The 24,936-nt window shown below is 36.3% G+C and overlaps 1 protein-coding gene across 9 annotated transcripts in view; it reads left to right on the top strand.

Moving 5' to 3' along the window:
- The window catches only part of MGAT5 (alpha-1,6-mannosylglycoprotein 6-beta-N-acetylglucosaminyltransferase), a 410,898-nt gene that overhangs the window by 171,409 nt on the left and 214,553 nt on the right, over window positions 1–24,936 (top strand). For all 9 annotated transcript variants that reach the window (XM_016433598.2, XM_016433592.2, XM_016433591.2 and 6 more), the window contains one exon: window positions 11,192–11,362. In XM_016433598.2, coding sequence (XP_016289084.1) covers window positions 11,192–11,362 — 171 coding nt within the window. The remainder of the gene's footprint in view (window positions 1–11,191; window positions 11,363–24,936) is intronic.

Here is a 24,936-nt window from a genome sequence, read left to right on the forward strand (position 1 = left end):
ACAGAACTTGACAAAAGAACAATTCTGGGTCACAATGGAGATGGAAGTGTATAGAATTATGGCCCCCCCAGGTTTTCTACATTGAGTGAATGTGGAAGGATCATGGTATCCTTTAAATAAAATATATATAAGTATTCATGTACCTATGAGGAGAGGGTCTGGGGCAATGATGAATTTATATACCTCTGGTGACTAGACACATGGGGAACTCAAACTTTATCTTCTATATGTGCTTGGATTCATATGTTTACCTAGATTTGGCTCATTCTTCTGCCTCCACTTTTATACCTATGCATATTTCTTGCTCTCGGTCTCTAGGTTTCTAATTTCACCTACTATTCTGTCTTAAATGTTGGCTTCTTATTGCTGTTCTTCCCTTGCCAAACCATAATCCTATTTGCTCTTACCATTTGCCTCCTCTGCTTATACTTATGTGCTGCTGTTCAAAGCTGGAAGAAGCCATGAAAACTGAATTGACTGAGAACATTATTAAATTATGTCATTGGTCCTTCATTCTAAAGAAAAGCAATCCCTTTCTCTTCCTTAGCTGATTTTTCTATTCCAACTCTCCTTGAGAGTTTTTTATCTTTCTAAACCTCTTCTTGCCTAAAGCCTTTTACCTCTCTTAACTCCCTCCCACTTTTCTCTTTCTCAGTTCCTCAGCTGAGTGCCTCTTCTCTTACTTCACTTGAGGAAATTGAGACCAGTTGAGCTATGACAGAAGCTCTTTCTTCTCCCCTTCTCTACATTTCAAAACTCCTTGACTTCATCTCCTATACTCTCTTCCTTTTCTCCAGTCTCTGATAATGATATCCTTCTTGCTAAGAGCAACACTTCAATTTTAGGCACTTTATCTGATCCCCTCCAGCAGATTGCTCTCTCAGTCATTCCCCCTTTCTCAAATCTTGAGTGTTTCCCATTTCCTATAAAAATATCCCCATTTATTAAAAAACAACAACAAAAACAATAAAAAATACCCTTCACTGGATCCTTCCATCCCATCAAGCTATCATCTCTTCTGTCCATTTCTCAGCCAAATCCCTGGGGGCTTGGGTAGGGGGCACATTGATTACTCTTTGCTTTTACTTCCTCTCCTTTCACTTTGAAATCTAGCTTCTGACTTCATCACTTGACTGAAACAGCTCTCTTCAAAGTTAGTGAAGATTTCTAAATTGTGTTGTTCCTGTTTTTAGTCATCATTCTTCTTAACCTCTTATTAGCATTTAACACTGTTGACCATCATCTGTTGGATACGTTTTCCTCCCTAGGTTTTCACAATATTACCCTTTTCTGGTTCTCTTCCTACCTAATTGATTGTTTCTTTTCAATCTCATTTGCTGGCCTATCATCCATTTCATTTCCACTAGCTGTAGGTATTCCTCAGTGCTCTTTCTTAGAGCTAAAGACACTTAAATAAATGCTTATCAATTGCCTAATTGGCTATGTACTTCTTGAAACCAGAAAGTCCTTCCCTATCTGCCAGGCCTACTTTGGTCTCTGGGTTCTATTTCTGGTTCTGCCTCCCCCTCACCACTACCCTCAGTAAGTAGATGATAGAAAGATACAGTTACTAAGTAATTGCTATGGGTCCAGCATCATGTCAATGTCTGGGAATGTAAGCATCAGTGAACACTAAGTCTCTGCCTGCCCTCAAAGAGTGTACATTAAAATGAAGAAAAAGGAGCTGGTGGGGGAATGAGGTAGACAGTATTGGCAGAATTACAGATACATTTTAATATACCCTTTTTTTCAAGAGAGTTTAAGCTTTTATTTGACCGATCAATGAGAGCTTCTTCTAGAGAGAATCCAAACAGTTTTCAGAAAGATTCCCTATGAAGAATAGCTGATGACTCTTTTCTCCTGTGTTTCTGCCAACATGTTTGGAATTCATACAGGCATTTTATATAGCCTCCTGTTTAACTTTTAAAATTAGTTTTCTTTTTTATTTTTAATTAGTATAATAAAAAACTGTCTAGTATATTTTCCAGCCCTTACTCCTATGGACATCTTGAAGGACTTTATTTTTTATTTTTTAGAGGAACTAGGATGTTAGTACTTCCACGAGTGTAACATTAAAAACACCACCAGTGAAATAGCAGAAACTCCCTTCTTATTCTGTAAGGTAAGGAAGCACGCCATTCTTGGGCTGAGTATAAAATTGACTGAAGTAAAGATTCAGGGCTGTTTGATGTGGCCATATCATGCCTTAGAGAGACCTCTGTCATTTTAAGATGATGATGTGGTTTACTGAGAATCATCAACTCATAAGGAAAGTTACCTTATAGGTAATTTTTTTCCCTTAGAGCTACCGAATTGAAGGCATAACTCCCTCACTGCCTGAGTCACAACCAAACATGAAGTTCATAACATTTTACATACCACTAGCCCAGTAAGGCTGAGTAAAGGAATGAGGAGGAGGGAAATGTTTTGGTTCTCTCATAAATTTGGCCCTCAGCATAACCTTTAGTTAGTAATGTGTTTATGTTGAAAAGTTTGGGAATGTTACTTTGTATCACCTCCTTCCCCTAATCATATCATAGTCCCTCTTTTAATATCACTTGTTACCACTCATTTGAACTATGACAAGTCAATTTGGAGTAAGTAATTTGGGAATCAAATACATGAAAAATGAATGATATTTGAGTATCAGTGTCAGTAGTACCCCAGCAGCCTAAATCTACTACCCTAGATAATTTCACATGCCATCTTCTAATTGTCATTATGTGGACAGACTGTGTTGTCCCTATTCCTCTTTATCTTATAGGCCAGCTCACATTTATAAGGTAGAAATTGTGCAATACTTTCATTATCAAAAATCGCTCATCCTGTCAAGTTCATCATGACAGGAAAATCTAGTTGAATAAATTACCAAAAGTCCATATTTATTGATATAGTAGTAGGCATACCGTAATACAGTAGCTATGAACTCTGATGGCCCAAGCCTAGTGAGGGGATATCATTATGTTTAGAGTTTTAATCAGCACTAGATGGACCAGTATGATGACCCGTTTGTTACTGCAAGGAATCCAAGGAGATGAGTATAATACTCAGTATTCATGAGTGATGCTTTTGGCATAAAGGTAGAATTAAGCAATCAACAACCAAGTATTTATTTAGAACCTACAGTGTGCCAGTGGGAAGAACAAATGCAAAGAATGAAACAATTTCTATTTGTAATGTCCCATTCTAACAAAGGACACTAGTAATATGCTTATATAACCTACAGCAAAATAATAATAATGATTGATGATGATAGCATTTATATAGCATTATAAGGTTTGCAAATCACTTTACAAATATCTCATTTCATCCTCAAAAACAACCCTGTAGGCAGATGCTTTTATTATCTTCATTTTACAGATGAGGAAAGTGAGGCAGACAGAAGTTAAGTGATTTGCCCAGGGTCACCTAGCTAGTAAGTTAAAATTTGAAGCCAGATTTGAACTCAATTTTCCTGACTCCAGGGCCTATGCCACGTTGGCATTAGCATATATTTAGTATAAATATATACATTTTAGTTCACTGGAGGTGCCTAAGCTGCATCTTAGAGGAAGAAAAGGACTATATGAGCTAGATATATGGAGTGGTTGTATTCTAAGCAAGAAAGAAGACCCATATAAAAGTTTGGAGACAAGAGATGGAATATCTTAGATGAGGAACAAATTGAAGATCAGTTTAGCTAGATTGAAGAGTGAAGCAGGGAAATAATGTTCATTGAGGCTGGACAAATATGTTGGAGATGGGTTATGAAGAGTATGAAATGCTAAAAAGAGGAGTTGATATATGATCTTAGAGGCAATAGTGAACCACTAGAGTTGAGTAGAAAAGTCACCTATAAGGGGGCAGCTGGATATCTCAGTGGACTGAGAGCCAGGCCTAGAGACGGGAGGTCCTAGGTTCAAATCTGGCCTCAGCCACTTCCTAGCTGTGTGACCCTGGGCAAGTCACTTGACCCCCATTGCCTAGCCCTTACCACTCTTCTGCCTAGGAGCCAATACATAGTATTGACTCCCAGACAGAAGGTAAGGGTTTAAAATTAAAAAAAGGAAAAAAAAAAGAAAAGTCACCTATATTATTAGGTTTTCACTAGAGAAAAATTACTGTGGTCCCAGTGAAAAAGTTGGAGTAGAGTGCAGAAAGACTTGAAGCAGATAGATCTGTAAGGATATTGCACTAATCTAGGCAATGTGGGCTTGAATAAAGTTGGTAGCTATGTATATAGGGGTCAAATGCCAGAGATGATATAAAAGAAGCATGTTTGATTCTGACAGCCCATCTGATGCTAACTCTTGACCCTTGACCAGTATAGGAGACCTTTAGTAGACAAAGCTTTTGGAGGGCAGGGGCCATTTCCTTTTCCTTTTATTTTTGTATCCCCAGAAGGCAATTAATAAATGTGTTTTCTAGGGAGCCTATAGATGGCTCAGTGAATTCAGAGCCAGGTCTAGAGCCAGGAGGTCCTGGTTCAAATTTGGCCTTAGATTTTTCCTAGCTGTGTGAGCCTGGGCAAATCTCTTAACTCCCATTGCCTAGCCTCTTATTCCTCTTCTGCCTTGGAACCAATATACAGTATTATTACTATTGATTCTAATATAGAAGATAAGGGTTTCAAAAGTTTTTTAAAATGTATTTGGGGGGGCATCTGGGTGGCTCAGTGGATTGAGGGTCAGGCCTAGAGATGAGAGGTCCTGGGTTCACTTCCCAGATACTTCCCAGCTGTGTGACCCTGGGCAAGTCACTTAACCCCTATTACCTAGCCCTTACCACTCTTCTGCCTTGGAACCAATACCCAGTAGAGTTATAGGTAGGGGTTTAAAATAAAATAAAATGTATTTTATTACTTAGTCTTGGACTGTAGTCACCATACCATTACTTGCCATTCTAGAATGGGATTAAACAGCATCGCTGAAGGGGAAAGGCAATGGACATAGTGAATACTTTATAGGTGGGGTGGCAGCATTATGCGTTCTTCTATTTCTTCTCTGCCATTGGTATTTGTACTTTGTCAATGTTAAAATAAAGTTGATATGGCTCCAAGAGAAGTACACACTCCAGTTGGAGCCAGGAAAAGTGAATGGGAAGTCTGCTGAGGAATCATCATGGGCAAGAGAACTTCCTTAAAGGTGGGTGTGACAGTTCCCAAGAATAATTTCATATTTCAAAGATATAATACATCAACATCTTCAAGAAGACAAGTTGCCCCATGTTAGTTGAAGAATACATATTGCTGAATTGTCTTTCCTCTTAGAAAATGATGCTATTGATAATGAGATTTCTAGGTGCAGCCAAGTCAGAAAAGACTAATTTTATTTTGCCTCACAATGCGTATTTGTTACAAGAAATTTAAGAAAATTAAAATGGGATGAGGTAGGAGGGAGAGAAAATAAGCTTCTCTTCATTAAAAAAAATGGGGACAGGTAGGTGACTCAGTGGATTGAGAACCAGGCTGAGAGACATGTCCTGGGTTCAAATCTGGCCTCAGACACTTCCTACCTGTGTAAGCCTGGGCAAATAACTTAATACCCATTGCCTAGCCCCTTATTCCTCTTCTACCTTGGAACCAATATACACAATATTGATTCTAAGATGGAAGGTTAGGATTTAAAAAAATAGAGATGGGAGTATACTTTAGGTGTGAGATATTGCATGCACTTTCAGATAGGATTACTATATTACTAGTTTTACTGAATCTATTTTATCTTGTTACGACAGACTTCTCTAAATGGAGTAATATATTAATATATGTAATGTGAAATAAAAACCTCAATAAAGCAAAAAGTGACAAAAACAAAAAGACAAATAAATGATGAAAACCTTTCTAAACTCCACATAAAAAATCTTATACTTAAAGTTAAAAGACACTTTAGCTATAATCTTGTCCAATCCCCTTGTTTTACAGATAAGAAAATTTGCTTAAAGTCACATTGGCAGTGATAAGTGACAGAACTGGACATAGCAGTATTTTTTGTTGTAATTGCCCCCATGGCATTTTTTTTTTAATCTTTGATTCTTAGACTTGGTTTTTCTTTTTCCTCAAAACGAGTTTTTCTTTTTATGATCGTGATGGTGTATGGTGGCACATTCCCTAGAAATGCTGAGATTCTAACTAGAAATAAGGTACTTCATCTTTCTCGAATACATATCTCTGACTTTAGCCCTCAGAGAGATAAATAGTGGACCTGTTCTACTCAGCTCACCAGATAAAAGTACAGAGAATCCAAAATCTCTAAACTATAAAGTTATCAAAGTCATTAAAATATTTAATATAATCAGTAGGCTAAACAGAATTTACCTGAGCATTTATGGTGCCCTCACAGTACTTTGGAAATGTAATTTAATATGGCATATAGGTCTGCTTCTGGTAAATGCTTAAAGAATTAATTGGAAACTCATGAATTGGGGCTTAACATCCTTATTATTCCTCTTTATGTGTGTAGTGATCCAGCCAAACTAGACTGTACGTTGTCCTTTTTACCTTTCCAGCACTTTTCCATCTTTGTGTTTTGTTTACATGCTTTCATAACTCTGGAAGGTCTTCTCTTCATTCTCTTTCTGCATTTGAATTACTATCCCTCTTTGAAGGTCCATATCAGTTGTGATTCTTTGAAGATTTACTGATTTATACTCTAATCTTCAATTTGGAAGTGATCTTTCTTTCTTCCATCCAAAAAGATCTTTGTGTTCTTGTAAATCTATAATTCTTTAAAGGATCCATGTTTTCATCATTAAGGAACTAAATATAAATAGCGTTGTACTATGTATACTCCTACAAAGTACATTGTGCCTATTTTCCTGTTTGGTAGCTTTGTCACTTTGATGGACGTGTGGTAGTTGTTGGTCATTTTCAGTCATGTCTGACTCTTCATAACCCCTTTTGAGGTTATCTTGGCAAAAACACTGGAGTGGTTTGCCATTTCTTTCTCTAGCTCATATTACAGATGAGAAAGCAAAGGCAAACAGAGTTAAATGACTTGCTCAGGGTCACATAGCTAATAAATGTCTGAGACCAGATTTGAACACAGAAAGATGAGTCTTCCTGACTCCATGTCCAGTACTTTAGCCATTACAGAACATCCTTAATGTAGATATTGTTTAGCTCCTGTTCTGTCAATATCTTTCCTTTTGAAGTCCAGCTATACAGAGTATAGTATCAAACTTATAAACAATATGTGGTTTTAGGAATATATACCAAGTTCTATGAGTATATGATTGGGGGTTTGGGTTTTAAAATATCACTCGATTACAAATATGAATAATATGGAAATAACTTGAGCAATAACACATGCTTGCCAGCTCTGGGAGGGGAGAAGGCAGGGGAGAGGGAAAGAACATGAATCATGTAACCATGGGAAAAAAAATCTAAATTAATTAATTATTTTTAAAATATATATATATATATAAAGATGAGAAAATTGGGGCAACTAATAATAGTAGTTAAAATGAGGAATATGGACAAAAGTTTTAGGACAATGTCCTCAACTTCATTTTGTAATATCATTTAGGTTATTAGCAAATTATTTCTCAGTACTTTGGGTTGAATATGCTGTTTCTTTTTATAATTGTTATTAACTGCATTTTATCATTCTAGAAAAGCTAGAGAAAAGTGTTTCAAATTCTGATACAATTTAACATTTCCTGTAGTTAGTTTAAGAGTGTAGCAAGGTTAAGGCTTTTAGCCATGTCTTTTCTTCTCACTGCTACTCTTCTTCTGCTATAATTCTCCAAGACAACAAGCAGTGAAGTTCATGAATGTGAAGTCAAGAAATATTCTTCTCTGAGGCAGTTTTAATGCCTGCTTGGCCAGCCATCCCAAAGACTAATTTTCCTGCTGAATCACCATGGAAGCAAACTACCTTTATAGTCTAGTACTAGGACATGTATAGTTCTTTTCCATTAATGGCTGTGCTTTCCAGAATAGCCAAGCCTGTCTCATGATTAAATGCTGCCAGAGAGGACGACAGCAGTGAAAGACTCCCACAACAGGCATTTAATAAATATTTGTTGAATGACTAAACCAATATCTTAGGACTTATTAATGAATCTACTCCAAACTGGTTGGAACTGCCCTTTCTCCCTCTCTGCCATGCCCTTATCTCTGTGGTTTTCTAGCACTCCCAGTGGGGAGGAGAGTATAGCAAACAGCAACACCTCATGTCTATTCCAAAACTTTGCTGTTAACACATAATTCCCTCTCTCTTCTCAACTCCCCCAGTCCTGTTTTAGACATATTCTATAGAAATCACAAAATGACTAGACTCCTACTTTAGAACATGGCAAGACTGTGGTTACAGATAGGGAAATCTCTAATGCCCAGAGATTCAGCTTTTATGCAAGCCCCATGTGCCTAACTAACATCTCACTAATGACTCCTGGAGAATATAGGATGGATTTTCATTATTAATATGTATATACTTATTAAATATACTCTACTGAGCATAGCACAAACCAAATTAAGTAATACTTTTCTAACTTTAACTCAACAAAAAATTCTTGTTGTCATAGAAAACTTCATGGTTTAGAAAGTACTGTCAAGTTTAAAGTTTGCAGCTTATTTTAAGTATATTTGGTCCTCACATCAACCCTGTAAGGGTAGATGCTATTATTATCCTCATTTTATGGATGGGGAAATTAAGACTGAGAGAAGTTAAGTGACTTGACTAGGCTCACACTTTGTCTGAGGCAAATTTCTAACTTAAGTTCTTCCTGTCTTTAAGTCCCAACTCCCAACACTATATTCATTATATCCTCCATCTGCATCAATTAACTAGCAACTAGAAATGAGGATGATTATTAGGGTTTGAACCTTTGAAACATCAAAAGGAAAGCACACATCTGCCAAAAAATGACAAAAGACAAATTTGTGCCGTCCGCCCCCCCCCCCCCCCCGATGATTAGGGTACTGTGTTAAACATAAAGGGAGCTTTAAAAGTCCTTGCTTACAAGAAACTTAAAACTGAGTAGTTCAATGTCCTGAAGCAGTTAGTGTTTATGCCATACTACTGGAACTGTCTTACACATTTTCCTTGATATGCAAAATGTTTGGCTGGCTATGCCTGGAACGTAAATGCTATCTCAGACCATGTGAAAACAGGAAGACAGTTGTCTTCCTGATAATAGTAGAAGTTCATACCATAATGGTGAATAACTGAGTCATACCAATAGGTTTTTAGACCACAGGTGATAAGAATCATTTAACTTTACCTTCTATGAGAAGTTACTTTATTCCAAATCTCTTGGTTGAAGAGCTCAGGCTAAACTTGTTTTTCAAATGAGAACTTTTAAGGACCAGAGCCTCTTCAGAAAAGCTATAGAATGGATGAAACACATGGTCACTGGTCCCTTTAGTTCATTAGTTTCTGAACTTTTCCCTCATTTTTCATAGACAACCATCATCAGAATTCTCTAATATTCTGTATCTTTATCTTCATTATTCCTATTGGTCAAATGTTCAAGTCAAGTCAATATGTATTTATGCAGTGCCTACTATATTCCAGATGGTAAATCCAGGTCTGAATTAGATATGGTCATGTCATTTCCTACAGGATTATAATCATATTTTGTCTTAAAATAGTGGTAGATCATTAAATTTGATATTACAGCCTTGGATAGAGCATGATGCTGATGGTTAGGGCCATTTGTTATCACCGTTCCTAACATATGAATAGTTTTAAGTTTTTACCCTAATTACAATTCTACATTTCTTGTTCTGATTACTTCTCCATGTGGGACGGTAAGGAAGCCTTGATTTGAGCTCCAAAAGCTGCTACTGTGCCTATTGCAAACTAGACAGAATACACACACACATACACACACAAATATGTATGTATATCCTAGCTATGCCTATGCACATTAGTTTGACCAGCAAAGCAATTATGTACAGGAAAGTTTGCTTCTGTACTTTTGGAATGAAAGTAAGGATGATAATTTTTCATCTATCTAAATTTAAAACTCTTACAGTCACCCTGGGCTATCTATTCTCTACATCTTATTTCTCTCTGAAATTAAGACCAATCTTTTTTACTATCAGTGTTATCATATGGCTATAAGTCATGGAACACTGTAGTCTTCAGAGAATTAAAATTGAGTGTCACTAAGAGGGCACTGGAGAGGCAGTTAGTGGATATGAACAGGCTATAACATATCACAAATAAGCAATTGAAGAACTGGAATAAAGGATATATTTAAAGAAATATGAAATAATAACTTTTTTAAAAGGCAGTCTGGTTAACCATGAAGAGTGAGAAACTGCCTTTTGATATTTCTTGTGTTATCAAAAGAAAAATAATCAAGTCCTCAACAAGAGACCCCTTAGAGAGGATTTATATTAAAACATGGACAGGAGGCTCTTAGGAGGCACAGACATGGGTGACTGACTTTGGATCTGCCGCCATTCAAATAGCCATGTATTTATATTTCTTTATGCCACCTGGATATAGTAGGTATTTAATAAATGCTTATTGAACTATGCATATTTGCCTTTCCGTTGGTCTCTGTTTCTCTGAATATATATCTTAGATTGTGGGCTCCTAAAGGATCTGATTATATATATGTGTGTGTATATGTGTCTATAAAGGTGGGTTTTTGTTTTGGTGATAATGATTATGTGATCTGATTTGATTAAAAGACTACATTTTGATCTTTAATGTAGCCACTCAAACTTAAAGTTAGTTGCTTGAGGAAATGTATTAACTTTATTGCATTCCTAGTCTGCCATTTCATGTTAATGTTCAGTCTAAATATGATCAACTCTATTAAGAAAATGGGGACATTGTTAAGTAAGCATAATTTAATCTTTCTTGAATTCTTAATGCATATTTTTTATCTAGCATTGTCATGAACTTGCATTGCCATTGTATTGTAAGTGTTTAGGAACTAATAGCATTGAAAATGATAGAAAACTATATTACAGAGAATTTATGTTTTCATCCTAGTAACTTGAAATTAACCTTGGAATTACATAAACAACTACCTTATAATCCACAGGTAATGGATTCTTTCCAGTAGGATTTTGCTTAAAGTCTTATATCATATAAGCCCTTAAATATTCAGCTAGCTTCAGAAAGATCTCAGGCTAGCATTTTCTGATCACTTCAGAAATATTTGAGTTGAAAACTGCTTCACTTTTTGAAAGAGAGAGAAAACCCTATTAAGAGCCAGCTAATTTCAAATAACCCTTATTTTATCTGTTTAGATCTGAAGAAAACTCTTGCTGTCTTATTGGACAATATTTTACAACGTATTGGCAAGTTGGAATCGAAGGTGGACAATCTTGTAATTAATGGCACTGGAGCAAATTCAACTAATACCACCACAACTGCTGCTCCTAGTAGCATAGCAGCATTTGAGAAAATTAGTGTAGCAGGTAAGTATTACCAAATGATGTGTTTACAGGATGAGTTGGGGGAAATGGGGTGTATGAAGAGGTAAGGATCAGGAAAGCTAAAATTCTGATCTGCTATTTGTAACATCAAAGTAAAAGTTTTTTGTTTTGTTTTCATCTTCCTATTCTTTGTCCCTTCTTGTCTATGTTCTCATTCTATGATGTTTATCCTATATGAGTTCTTAAATGTCAATTCTAATTGAAGAGACAACAGCACAAATAAACTGAGTGTACATGTTGTCCCCAAATGTCATATTAGCTAGATTTTCTCCCCCACCCCTTTTTATGTCTATTAGACATCTTTTAAAAGTTCCCAACATGGAGGCACCAGGGTGGCTCAGTGGATTGAGAGTCAGGCCTAGAGGTGGGAAGTCTTGGGTTCAAATTTGGCTTCACAACTTCCTAGATGTGTGACCCTGGTCAAGTCACTTAACCCTCATTGCCTAGTCCTTACTACTCTTCTACCTTGGAGCCAATTCATAGTATTGATTCTAAGACAGAAGGTAGGAGTTAAAAAAAAATTCCTGACATACAGAAACTAATTTTGAATTCCATTTGCCTGACTGTTTGAATGCTAGATTAAAGTGCTATTGTGTTCAGTTTTTAGGCAAATCCAACTCTTTCTGATCCCATTTGGGATTTTCTTGGCAAAGATACTGAAGCAATTTGTCATGTCCTTCTCCAACTCATTTTAAAGATGAGGAAACTGAGATAGTCAGGGTTACGTGTCATGCCCAAGGTCACACAGCTAGTAAGTATGAGATTGGATTTGAACTCATGAAGATGAATCTTCCTGATTCCAAACACGTTTTATCCATTGGGTCACCTACCTGTCCTAAAGTGCTATTAGGCAACCAAAATACAAGAAAGTCAGCAAGAGATAAAATAGAAGAGGAAGAATTCTGAATCACACTAAGTAGATTATCAACCTTTAATTCATCCATACCTGATCATAAAGAATTGTAAAATCAGTATTGTAGCTGATCCACCTATGTTTAAATATTCCCAGAGAAATGTAGCCTGTTCTATTTTAGATACCTTTTACCTTTGAAAAGTTTTCCTTTATATTAAATGAAAATCTATCTGTAATTCTGTCAATCAGTTCTAAGTCTACTGCCTTTAGAAATACAAAATAAATGTAATTCTTTTTCTACTTAATGATCTTTCATTAATTTAAAGACAGCTAATAATGACCTCTCATAAACCTTCTCTTTAGGTTAAAGATCCCCATGTTTTCTGACCAATATGACTTGCCTTTCTGATTACTGTCCTTTGGATTTACTCCAGTGTTCCATGTTCTTTTTTTAAAAGTGTTGTCTACAACTGAGCTTAATATTCTAGATACAGTCTGCCCATTATAGCATAGACTGAGATGTTACTTCCCTTTGTTCTGGACATTATGCTTCTATTAACAGCCAAAAATTGAATGAACCTCTATTAATGTGTCCTAAAATCAAATAAGCATTTTTGGGAAGTTGCAGTATGCTTTTGATTCAATGAAATTATGACTCCATTTCAATCTTCTCATTTCTTTAAAAAATGTGAATTGCTTTCTAAGTAAGTTTCCATCCCATATTTCAGCAGATGATTTTTTTTTTTAACTCTTACCTTCCGTCTTGGAATCAATACTGTGTATTGGTTCCAAGGCAGAAGAGTGGTAAGGACTAGGCAATGGGTGTTAAGTGCCTTGCCCAGGCTTACACAGCTGTGAGGCCAGATTTGAATCTAGGACCTCCTGTCTCTAGACCTGGCTCTCAATCCACTGAGCTACCCAGCTGACCCCTCAGCAGACAACTTTTTAAAAAAATCTCAAATATAGGACACTACATTTACCTTGGCTAAATTTCATCTTGCTAAACATGACCCCATTGTTCTAGACTTGCAAATTCTTTTTGAATCCTGACTGACATTCCTCCTCACATTCTATGCCAACTCTAAATTGGATATTCTTACCATCTATGTCTAAAGTCACTCATAAAAATGTTGAACTGGAAAAGACTAAGGAACGTAGAGACCTTCCAAAATGCTATAGCCCCCTCCCTACTACCAGTACCACAGACAATCAACTAGATATATTTTCCTTTGTTCTTTCTTGAATTGCAAGATTTAGGGGTAATCAGAGAAAAAATTTAGGCAAAAAGACAAGGAGAGATGTTGTTGTCATTTTTAAAATTTATTTTATTTTTTGATTTAAATTTTTTTTTGTTTTTAAAATTTTTTTGTTTTGTTTTGTTTTTGTTGTTGTCATTTTAAGAACAAAAACCTTACACATATTTGTTTTAAAAACCCTTACCTTCATTCTAAGAATCAATACTGTATATTGTTTCCAAGGCAGATGAGAGGTAAGAGCTAGGCAATGAGGATTATAATTTCCCTGATGGAATTGTTTCTTTCTTCTCGTAGTGATGCTCTACAATTCACATTTACTTTTGTGACCATTGAAGTAGACTCAGAATGTATGGGAGGAAACAAGAGTCAAATCCAAACCGTAAGAGTTCAGTTAGATGAGTAATAAGCTTATAACTCTAGTGTAGGACAACTAAGCCCTAAATGAAGATTTAGTTACATATTGTTGTTGCTATTTCAAAAGAATTTGTTATTTGTTGTCACTTTTTAAAAATATCATGAATTTTGCATAGATTTTGGTTAAACAATTTTTTTCCCTTCCATATTTCACTTCCCTCCTTGCAAATGTCAAAACATTGGTCTTTTACTTTATACAGCCCTGTTTTTGTGGCTTTCTTGTAATATTCTTTGCCTTTTGGCAAAATGAAAATTTCAACATATATTTCTAATAAGCCGAGTATACAACTAAACAAAGGTATTAAAAATAACTTTTAATTACAACACAGAGACAATGTCATCTAGGACATAAATCTTTTCTTCCCCGTGGTTTCTAACAGCTTCTGTAATTAGACAAGGAAACCTCCCACTGTGTTGAGCAGCTTATTAAAATATGTAACACTCCCTCATCTGCCCCTCCCCCTGCAATGGAAAATATTATTAGGAAGGCCCTTGGATTCACCAAAGTTCTCTTCTTTAAGAACCATTGCTGTTTGCCTTCCTGTGGTCCCCTGGATTAGTGCTTCAGTTATAATTTTCTGACATGGATTCATGGTTACCTTCTTTCACAGTGATGATTTTCAAAGATCCTTCTGAAATTGATTCCTGGAGTCATTGGACAAAAGTAGTAGAACAGAGAACTCTGAGAGTCTAATGAAAAGGGAGTCTCATTTTTGCATGATCCCATCCCAATGACTTAATTCATTAACAAATATTTTTTGAGTAATCTCTGGGTACACATGAATGGAGAGAGATAAAAAGAAGCATACATTATGCTTCTTTACCTCAAAAAACTTATGATTTATTTAGAGAAACAAAACATAACCATATTAAAAATAATGATATGAAACAGTACATGGTAATCTCTAAGTAGGTATGAAAATATAAAGAAGTAAGGAGAAGGGAAGACTTCATGAAGAAGATGAGACTTAGGTGGGTGGGCAGGCTCTAGATAGATAAAGAGAAAAAGGGATAAGGAGACAGAGCATTTTAGGTCTGTGTTGTAGGTTGGAACACATTGATATGTTCACCAACATCATTTTTAGAACCGTCTGGTAGGAGCAGAAGATTAGATGGTATGAGGAAAGGTTGGTTAGAAATAGAAATTGAATTCAGATTATAGAGGGTCTCAGTTGTTGATGGCATGCAAACTAGAAAGGAGAAGTGAAAGTGGGGAAAAGAGATCTTGGTGATGGAAATATCTGCTCTTTCATTCACCTTCTTAGTGCCATAGATTGCCTTTAAAAAATCTAGATCTAGAAAGGACTATGACTGGACTCTGAGCTATTGTTTTCATATTTGAAAAGTTTTTAAGTGCTATCATATTTTTGAAGAACAGCAGGAAAAGAAGATTTGGCCATGTCGTTTGACATCCAAAAATCCTTCTGATCAGAAGTTCTTCCTTTTATTCATATATGTCCTACTTCCATTTAAAAAAGCTACTTCTTATTTTTTTGAATGAGATGAAAAAAAAAAGACCTTCCCTTTGTCTTAAAACAGTGTATCTCTAATATAGATAGTTATAGAGTGTTCATTTTTGAGATCTTATGCATAGCATATTGTTAGCTAGTGACAGAAACATGTATTGAATTGAATTTTGCTTTATTGATTTAGAAAGGGTTCTAATTAGTTTGTCAACCAATTAAAGCTTTTATTAAAAATTTTTTATTGAACAAGTACCTTGACTGTGCTATGTGCTGTCAGTATATACAATCCATCATAACAATAGAAACAACTAAAATACTCCTTGATTCCTTACTGCAGAATGGATTCTTGAAACTGTTCAGACAAATTAAGACCAGCCTCACTAAGTTCAAAAAGGTCATTTACATATTGGCCATATCAAAATGATTAAGGAGGAACTGTGGAAGGGAGGAGGGCTTGAAGCAGCATTCAAAATCGAATACTACCTAATCAGGAAGTAACTGTGACCTGCATCAAAGATGGGAACACCCATAACTACAGTTAGGTGACATGGTGGATAGAGGACATGGCCCAGAGTTAGGAAGACCCATCTTCCTGAGTTCAAATCAGACACTTGCTAGCTGTGTGATCCTGGGCAAGTCATTTAACCCTGTTTACTTTTAGTTTCCTCATGTGCAAAATGAGCTGGAGAAGGAAATGGCAAATCTCTCCAGTATGAGAAAACACCAAATGGAATCACAGAGTTTGATACAAATAAACAACAACAATGAAACACTTCAGTGATCCCTGATTTTTAGAAGAGAATACCAGTATTGATTTTTTTTATGGTGCTTTAAGGCTTACTGAGCATTTAACATCTCTCTCCTATACCTCCAAAACATAATTTACAGATGGAAAAACTGAGGATTGAAAAATAAATTACTCTGACTCAGATCACATAGTAAAAATTGTAGCTGCGATTTGAAACCAGGTCTTCTTGACTCCCAAGACTGGACCTTCTTCTGTTTTTACATGTTGCCTCCTGTGGGTTGGTTTTTTCTTTGGAGACACTTGTGATTTAGTTTCACCTCACTGATACATGTCATTGATCCACAAACTCTTTCCTAGATGTGTCAAACATTCCTCTTGAGCTGAGAAAATCCAATTTTTTGGTAGGATTACCATATTAGTTGAGTGAAGATTCTCCCCTTCTTCCTTCTGTGCATTAAGACATGTGGTAATTGCTCTGAAATGTACTTCCTGGTGTGTCTTATTGCTTACTCTGGTGCCTTATTGTTCACTGATGTTTCTTATTGCTTACTGTTGTGTCTTATTGCTGGCTGATGTATCTTCCTGTTGGTTGCAAACTGCCTTTAAAATGGTATATTATGGCAGTGGAAGTCAGGTTTCCAAAATTTATTTTCTGTGTAGTGACTACCCCTTTTTCTTCATTTATTTTGAAACCAGGAAGCTTCATTTCTAAATATCATTTGTCCTGCGTTGTTGTCTTTTTTTAATGCAAAAACAAATATTTAAGCATATACTATCTGCAGAGCACTGTGCTAGACACTGTGGGAGATTCAAAGAATGTGTGGCTTTTGCCCTCAAGGAACATGTTGCTTAGGAGAAGATCCTCCAATTGTAAATTGAGGGGGTTGTACTATATGTCATAAGCACACTGAAAATTCCATCTTTATGTTCCTCTGACATGCAGCTAATGGTAGCTAATATTTATCAATGCTTTATGCTTTACAAAGTGATAGACATCTATTGTCTCATTTGAGCCTCATCATGGCCCTATGAAGTAGATATTATTGTCCCCATTTGACAGGTGAAGAAACTGAGGATGAAAGTAGTGAAAATGAATTGATCAATCATATAACTTGTAAGTATCTGAAGCAGGATTCAAATTCAGGACTTTAAGTCCAAGAATCGACTTTATAGAAGAAGCTATAATAATACCAGATAGAGTATAAAAGTGATAAAGAAAGGCACATCATGTTGTTATTTTAGAAAAGGATGCCCAGCTGGGTGAATCAGAAAGCATCACATAATGAAAGATGTTCTCTGAGCTGAGCCTTGGAGAATAGAGAGATTTGATGTGTGAAGCTGGTGGGGAAAGAGAGTAGAAATGATAACCATCTAAGCAGAAGGAGCCAAGGCAAGAGGTGAATGAGAGTAACAAGTGGGCAATTTGACTGGCACCTAAGATGAGGAAAAAAGGAACAGGATTTTGTTATTCTGGACTTTTTCATTATACAAAATTATATGTCCCTCAGCTAAACATTGATGAATATCAGGTTCTCAAAATATCTCAATGTGGGAGTTTAAATGAAATTGGTCTTAGTTCTTGATCTGAGTTCATTCTTTGACCTCAGAATTAGGAGTAGGGGAGAAAGAGGAAGAAGCAGGTTTTCTAGAATCTCCAGACTTTAGCCATTTTAAAATATTTCTTGTTCTCTAATTTCAGTTTCTGAAGTAGACTAATATAGACTTTGTCTTACAAATGAGGGAGTGTTAAAATGATGTAGATTTTTGGAATGATTTACTAAAGTGTGAAGAGCCAGTTTTGTGTATGTAGATGGGTTTGTAGAGGTCCAGGTCCAGACAGAACTGACCCAAGAGCCATAGGTACAGTTGAGGTGATTGATATTCTTTTTGTTTTTTTTCCTAGTCTAATTTCTCCTGTCCCTAAAAGAAAGCTTATAATACATTATGAGAAAATTCTGTTCATAGGATTATTGTTGGAAGGTCCTTAGCAGCCATCTAGTAGTTCATCCTATATTTTACAAATTGAGGAAAGTCAGATTAGAAAAGTTATTACTTATCCAAAGTCACACAGGTATGAGTGAGAAGGCTGAGATTTGAACCAATGTCTATGCACTTCAAATCAAAACTACCAGTTTTTTTTAATTAATAGAATTTCCAGATATTTTAGGCCTTCCCCCCCATCCATAGAAAACATCATCTAGCAAATATATATAATTTATATATCTATGTATAGGTTTTCTTCTTTCATGTTGCCACTTCTCAGTTCATTCACAATTCAGAACATTCATAAGCTTTTCTTGTTTTTGTTTACTGTATTCCTTGTTAGTCTATGCAAGGTACAAGATGCCTAGTATTTATTGAAGTGCAATGAAAAGAATAGCCAGCATTTACTGTAGCACTTTAAGGTTTACACAGCACATTACTAATATTATCTCATTTAATTTTGTTCCTTACAACAAATCTGGGAAATAGATGCTATTATGATCTTCATTTTACAGGTGAGGGAATTGAGGCAGACAGATTAAATGACTTGTCCAGAGTAACCAGACTAGAAAGTGTCAGAAATGGGATCTGAACTCAGGTTTTCCTAACTCTAATTCCAGTGCTCTCTTCACTGTGCTGCCTAGCTTACTTTAAAGATGGCTTAACCCTTTACTTGTGGGTCTTACTCCCTGTCTAAATTTATTCTTTCTTGTAGAGTCTCTGTAGAAAGGGGTTGAATCTTAAAGAAGAGAGAAATGTTCCTTCCTGCACCCTCCACACACCCTTTTGGTCTTGGGTTTATTAATCATAAGTGTTTCATTGGTCAGCTATAAGTATAGTTGTGTTATATTGGACAATGGCATCCTCATTGTATCAGCATATTTCAATGTGAGTTTATATAGGTTATAAGTAACATTCAATTACAGGCTAAAAACTAACTGGTTTATTTTGAATGTTCAGTGTTAGCCAAAATCCAAATGAAAATAGTATTTTTTGTTATAAACAATCTAATTTATAAGGTTAATTGGGAAGCATAATCACAAAATCGAAGGTGCATTTGCAACTCAAGTGGCTATTTTCTGGTGTGTGAGTTTAAACTGAACATTAGGCAGCCCTGCATTTCTTGAACATTTTTTTTCTGTCATATACAGTATTCTAGTATTAGATAATCAATTAATTTTACCTATGTTCTGAATATTATTGTTTATATGTGGTGTTTGATGAAAGTATTTATCTAAAAAGAAAATAAATACCCTATAATTATATTTGTCATTTGTAAATTCTAAAAGACAAATGACCCTGCTCTTTTCCTGGGTCTTGTTTGGATGCATAATACCCCCACCCCCTTTATATTGCTAATGGGCCTTGAAATTAACTTGAATATGTTTTGTTTCCTTGGTTGTGTTTGTTCATGAGTATTTTCAGTTGTGCTAGAATAGTCCACAAAACATCATGACCTGTTCACTTAAGCAGCTTTCTCAACCAGATAATAGCCCAGAGGGCTCACTTAGTAGAAGAAATTCCACCTGCTAGAAAGTGGACTGGGATTTCCTTTTTACTAATTTCAATGAGAATATTTTGTTTGCCTTGACTCATATTTCTTTCCACTTCATTTTTTCAAAGGGGCAGCATTAAATATCTTGATACTCATCAAAAGTAATTTTCTTTGAGCCTCTGAGGGAAACAGATGCCATTTTTATGGTATTCACCATAAATGGTGAAATGGCACTCAACTTTTGAGTCTACTTTCCAGCAGGTTAATGTTTTTTAATGTTTCCAAATGTGAAGAATTTGAGGTGTACCTAGCTTGCTGACTGCTTGGTTAGCCAAAATATAGAAGAATTAAAATAAGAATTGATATCTCACATCTGTTAACTCTGAAAGAGGACTTTGTGAAGCCATAAAATTCAGACCAAAATTCCTAGGCATGGCTGTCTCTATATTATCTCTATCAGACAACTAATTAGCCTGGTCTAAAAGACCTCAAGGGAAACAATCTTGTTGTTACTGTTCAATTTTTTTCAGTCATTTTTGATTCTTTGTCATCTTCTTTGGAGTCTTCTTGACAAAGATAATGGAGTAGCTTGCTATTTCTTCCTTGAGTTCATTTTGCAGATGAGGAAACTGAGGCAAACAAGGTTAAATGACTTTGCCCAAGGTCACATAGTAAGTATTTGAGGCTGAATTTGAATTCAGGTCTTCCTGACTCCAAGTCTGATGCTCCTCTATCCATTACCCCACCTAGCTGTCAGAGCAGCTAGAAAAGAAGTTTATAGACATCTTGGATCCCCTGCTATAAGGACCTGATCTATCTTGACCCAAAGAAAATTCCTATTTATTTTTAAGATGTACTGATTAAAGAAGTTTATAGACATCTTGGATCCCCTGCTATAAGGACCTGATCTATCTTGACCCAAAGAAAATTACTATTTATTTTTAAGATGCACTGATTCCTTCTATTTCACAATATGTACATATACCTATGCTTGCACATATTTTTTTTTAGGAAAGTCTTGAGAATGATGGAGGATATATTCATATGAAGAAAAGCCCGAGTTAACAGAATATGATTAAATAGATGTCTTTTTTAAAAGTTACTTTCAAGTAGAATAAATAATAAACTTTATACATATAGCAATAAGTAATATCTAAGGTAAGCTAATGAAAATAGTATCAATCACAGTTGGCCTTCAGTACTTAATAGCAAGATGGAAGAAATATTCTCTAATAGGCAAGAATTGTTAGATGATAATTATACTGTAGTGAAGTTATCCATGATATTTTCATGTGGTTATTTTGAAAAAATAGAAGAATTATTTATAGATTGAAAAATCTCCATAATTAAAACCTTGATAATGGGCAAAAGAAGAGATAATCTTGAACTGTTACATAATACTAAACATATTGCATCCCAATAAGTGAGATCTAAATTAATCAGATTCTTATTCTAGTCCACAAACAATTAAGAATCTCTGTGCAGTGGTTTGTGCTGATTGATAGAGATTTAAAAGAAAGACAAAATCAAAATATTATCTACCTCTAGAAGAGTACATTCTCCTCTGGAGTTGGGAAAAGGAAGATGGCAATAGTATACAAGTATGTATATGATTCAGTCTGAGGAAATAAGACAAAGTCAACAACTGGGTAGATGTGAGAGTCAGGGAGTACTTTTGGAACTTTTGGCACCAAACTTGAAGGGAAGGTAAGCATTATGAGAGATAAGAGGAAAGAGTTCATTTCAGGCATGGGGAATGGTCTCTCAATGGCTAGGGGAGATGCAGGGAAGAAATGAGAGTTCTAAGTTTGAGGAGTGGTTGATATTCTAATTTGGCTTGAGACAGTTCATAAAACAATTTATAAGATGTGCCAAACTATGGAAGGCCTCCTTACACACTGGAGGGAAGAATTTGTAACTTTTTAGAAGCAATGGGAAGCCACTGAAGGTTTATGAGCAGGGTAGTGACAGTTTAACGTCTTTGATTATTTTGGTGCCTATGGAAATGGAAAAAAAATTAAAAGATAGGAGATAGACCAACTAGCAGTTTATTACATTAAGTAAGAATTGATTTATTCATTTGTTCAGTAACCATATATTCAGAACCTACTATGTCTAAGGTACAGTGCCTTAGTGATAATAAAAAAAAAACACACTAGGATGATGGTGACAGTATGTTTATGAAGGTCAGGAGAATGGATATGAGATGTCAGTCAACAAAGATTTGATTTTCAAAGGAGATATTTTGAAGATAGAATTGATGAGACCTGGAAACTGATTGAATATGGGAGTTGAGCAGGATTCGGAATGTGGTGGTATTGTTAACAAAAATGGAGATGCTTGAAGGAGGAGAAGCAAAGATGATCAGGTAAAAAGATGATGAGTTCTGTTTTGCACATGTTATAAATTTAAAGAACCAGTAAGATAGCCTGGAGAAGATGTTTACCTGGCAGTTGAAAGTAATTGTTGGTCATTTAAATTGTGTTGGGGTTGAAGGATCAATGGCAATAGGTTGAGAAATTAAATAAATTATAAACAAATGGAAGGAACCAAGCTAGAAAACTCTAGGAGTTTGGATATGAATGTCAGAAGATATATAGTGGTGGTTTGAGGGAATGATGAGCAAAATTAAGTCAAGTTTTTTTGTTTGTTTTAAGGATGGGGTAGATCTGGGCATTACCTGAGCCAGTAGGGGAGGAGATGATCACTAGGAAGAGGAGGTAAACTAATTGATGAGACAAGAAGGCTTGAATCTGGGCCATCTCTTTTTCACAAATGCAATAAAAGAGAAGAGGAAGGGAGAATATGTAATTTAGAGTACTTGATATCTTTTGCTTAAAAAAATGGATACCTGGATTTTAATTTAATTGTTTTTCTTTATGCTTCTATGTATTTTATTTTATGAATTTAAAATTATCATTCTAGCATGTCCATAGCCTTCACCAGACTATCAAAGGAATCTATGACATGAAAGAAGTTAAGAATTATTTTATGGGGGGCAACTAGGTTGCTTAATGGTTAGACAGCCAGGCCTGGTGACAAGACTTGGGTTCAAATATGGCTTCAGACATTTCTTAGGTGGGCAAGTCGCTTAACCCCCATTGCCTAGCCCTTACCCTTTCTGTCTTAGAACCAATACACAGTATTGATTCTAAGATGGAAGGTAAGGGTTTTAAAAAGGAGAATACCTTTATATAGAGGAGTTTTTGAGGTAAGGAGCAGGAGACCTTAGGTTAGATACATGGACTTTCCTAGGAAAGTAGGCTGTCAGGATTTCTGCTAAGAGAGGAGTTGGTAGAAATGATTTTAGGGGGCTATGGGAGAGAAGGAACAGTTTGAAACAACCACTGAGAAGTTAATCAAGGGAAGAGTAAAGGAATTGAGTGGGAGTATGGTGAACTGATTAACATCAGTTAGACTTTCTGAGTCTATTGCATTTGCTGAAGTTATTTCATGTATTTTAATGCAAGATTTGTTTTGGGAATGTCCTTTATGTTTGGGGGTAATGAAGAGGTAGGAAAAGAATAGTGCTCTGGTCTGTCTCATATAGAACTTGTAGCATCATGTTCAAGAAGATAGTGATTTTACAACTTTAAGAATTTGACAGTAAGTTAGCTATGTGTTCCCATCATTATTTTAATTTTATAAAGAAGTTACATGGTAGCAGGCTGAGGGAATTCTATTCTTTAAAGTAAACCTTGTGGACAGTTCTTTAGTACTGCAGTTCATCCCGAGTTAACATTAAGACTCTGCTTACTGGACTTCCAGTTAAGATGGCGGCTTAGAGAAAGCTAAAGTTCAGATCTCCGGAAAACACTTCCCGACCGATCTCAAACCAAAAGCTCCTAAGGCGCCGAAATTCAAAACGATCAACAGCACAGACCCTGGGAACCCTCCTCCTGGACCTGGACCCGGTTCAAAAGGTACGGCTCCCCTCAAAAGCCAGAACCCGAGATCACTCGGACCTCAGGGGTAGGAGCGCAGAGTCCAAGGCTCCCGGAAGCCGCAGCCCGGCCTCCAGGGCCTTCTATCCGAGTCCCGGTGAAAGTTACTGCCTGGGGCTTCCTCTGCAGAGAGCGGGTGGAAACAACAGCAACCCTCAGGGCGGGCAAGACAGCCTCACGGGCTGGATCCTGCTATCCAAGTCTCAGTGAAAGTCCTTGCCCTCGGAGCTTGGGAAAGCTGCAGCCCATCCCCCCGCAGGCCGACGAAACAGCCTCACGGCCAGCGATTCTGAAGGCAACTTCCTGAAAGTGAGCCGGGGGGAGAGTGTGGCCTCGTGGTCCGACCCTTCCATTCCAGTTCCAGTGAGGCATATTCAGTTTAACCCAGGGAAAGCTCATAGAACTAACATCTGCCCCGGACTAAAGCCTCTGATCACCAGACAGAGATAAGAAAAGCTAATCCTCCACATTCAGAGATGACAAACTCCACAGAAGCACAGAAGCCCCAAAATACCAAGAAAAATAAGAAGAAAGGGGCGACTTTGGACACATTCTATGGAGCCAAAATACAAAATACAGAGCAGATAGAAGAAGATATACAAGAAAATTCTCCAAAATCTTCCAAAGGAAATAGAAACTCTCCACAAACCCATGAAGAATTTGAATCAGAAATGACCAAAAAGATGGAAGCCCTCTGGGAGGAAAAGTGGGAAATAATGCAAAAGAAATTCATGCATCTACAAAACCAGTTTGACCAAACTGTAAAAGAAAACCAGGCTTTAAAGCAAGAACTAATAAAGCAAAGCCAAAACACCAAGAAATTAGAAGAGAACATAAAATATCTCACCGACAAGGTGATAGATATGGAAAATAGAGGGAGAAGAGAAAATTTAAGAATAATTGGACTCCCAGAAAAGCCAGAAATAAACACCAAACTGGACATGGTGATACAAGATATAATCAAAGAAAATTGCCCAGAGATTCTAGAACAAGGGGGCAATACAGCCACTGACAGAGCTCACAGAACACCTTCTACACTAAACCCCCAAAAGACAACTCCCAGGAATGTAATTGCCAAATTCCAAAGCTATCAAACAAAAGAAAAAATCCTACAGGAAGCCAGAAAAAGACAATTTAGATATAAAGGAATGCCAATCAGGGTCACCCAAGACCTTGCAAGTTCTACTCTGAATGATCGTAAGGCATGGAACATGATCTTCAGAAAGGCAAGAGAGCTGGGTCTCCAACCAAGAATCAGCTACCCAGCAAAACTGACTATATACTTCCAGGGGAAAGTATGGGCATTCAACAAAATAGAAGACTTCCAACTTTTTGCAAAGAAAAGACCAGAGCTCTGTGGAAAGTTTGATACCGAAAATCAAAGAGCAAGGAATACC

Source organism: Monodelphis domestica, chromosome 4 (genome assembly GCF_027887165.1).
Source record: "Monodelphis domestica isolate mMonDom1 chromosome 4, mMonDom1.pri, whole genome shotgun sequence".
Taxonomy (NCBI): Eukaryota; Metazoa; Chordata; class Mammalia; order Didelphimorphia; family Didelphidae; genus Monodelphis; species Monodelphis domestica.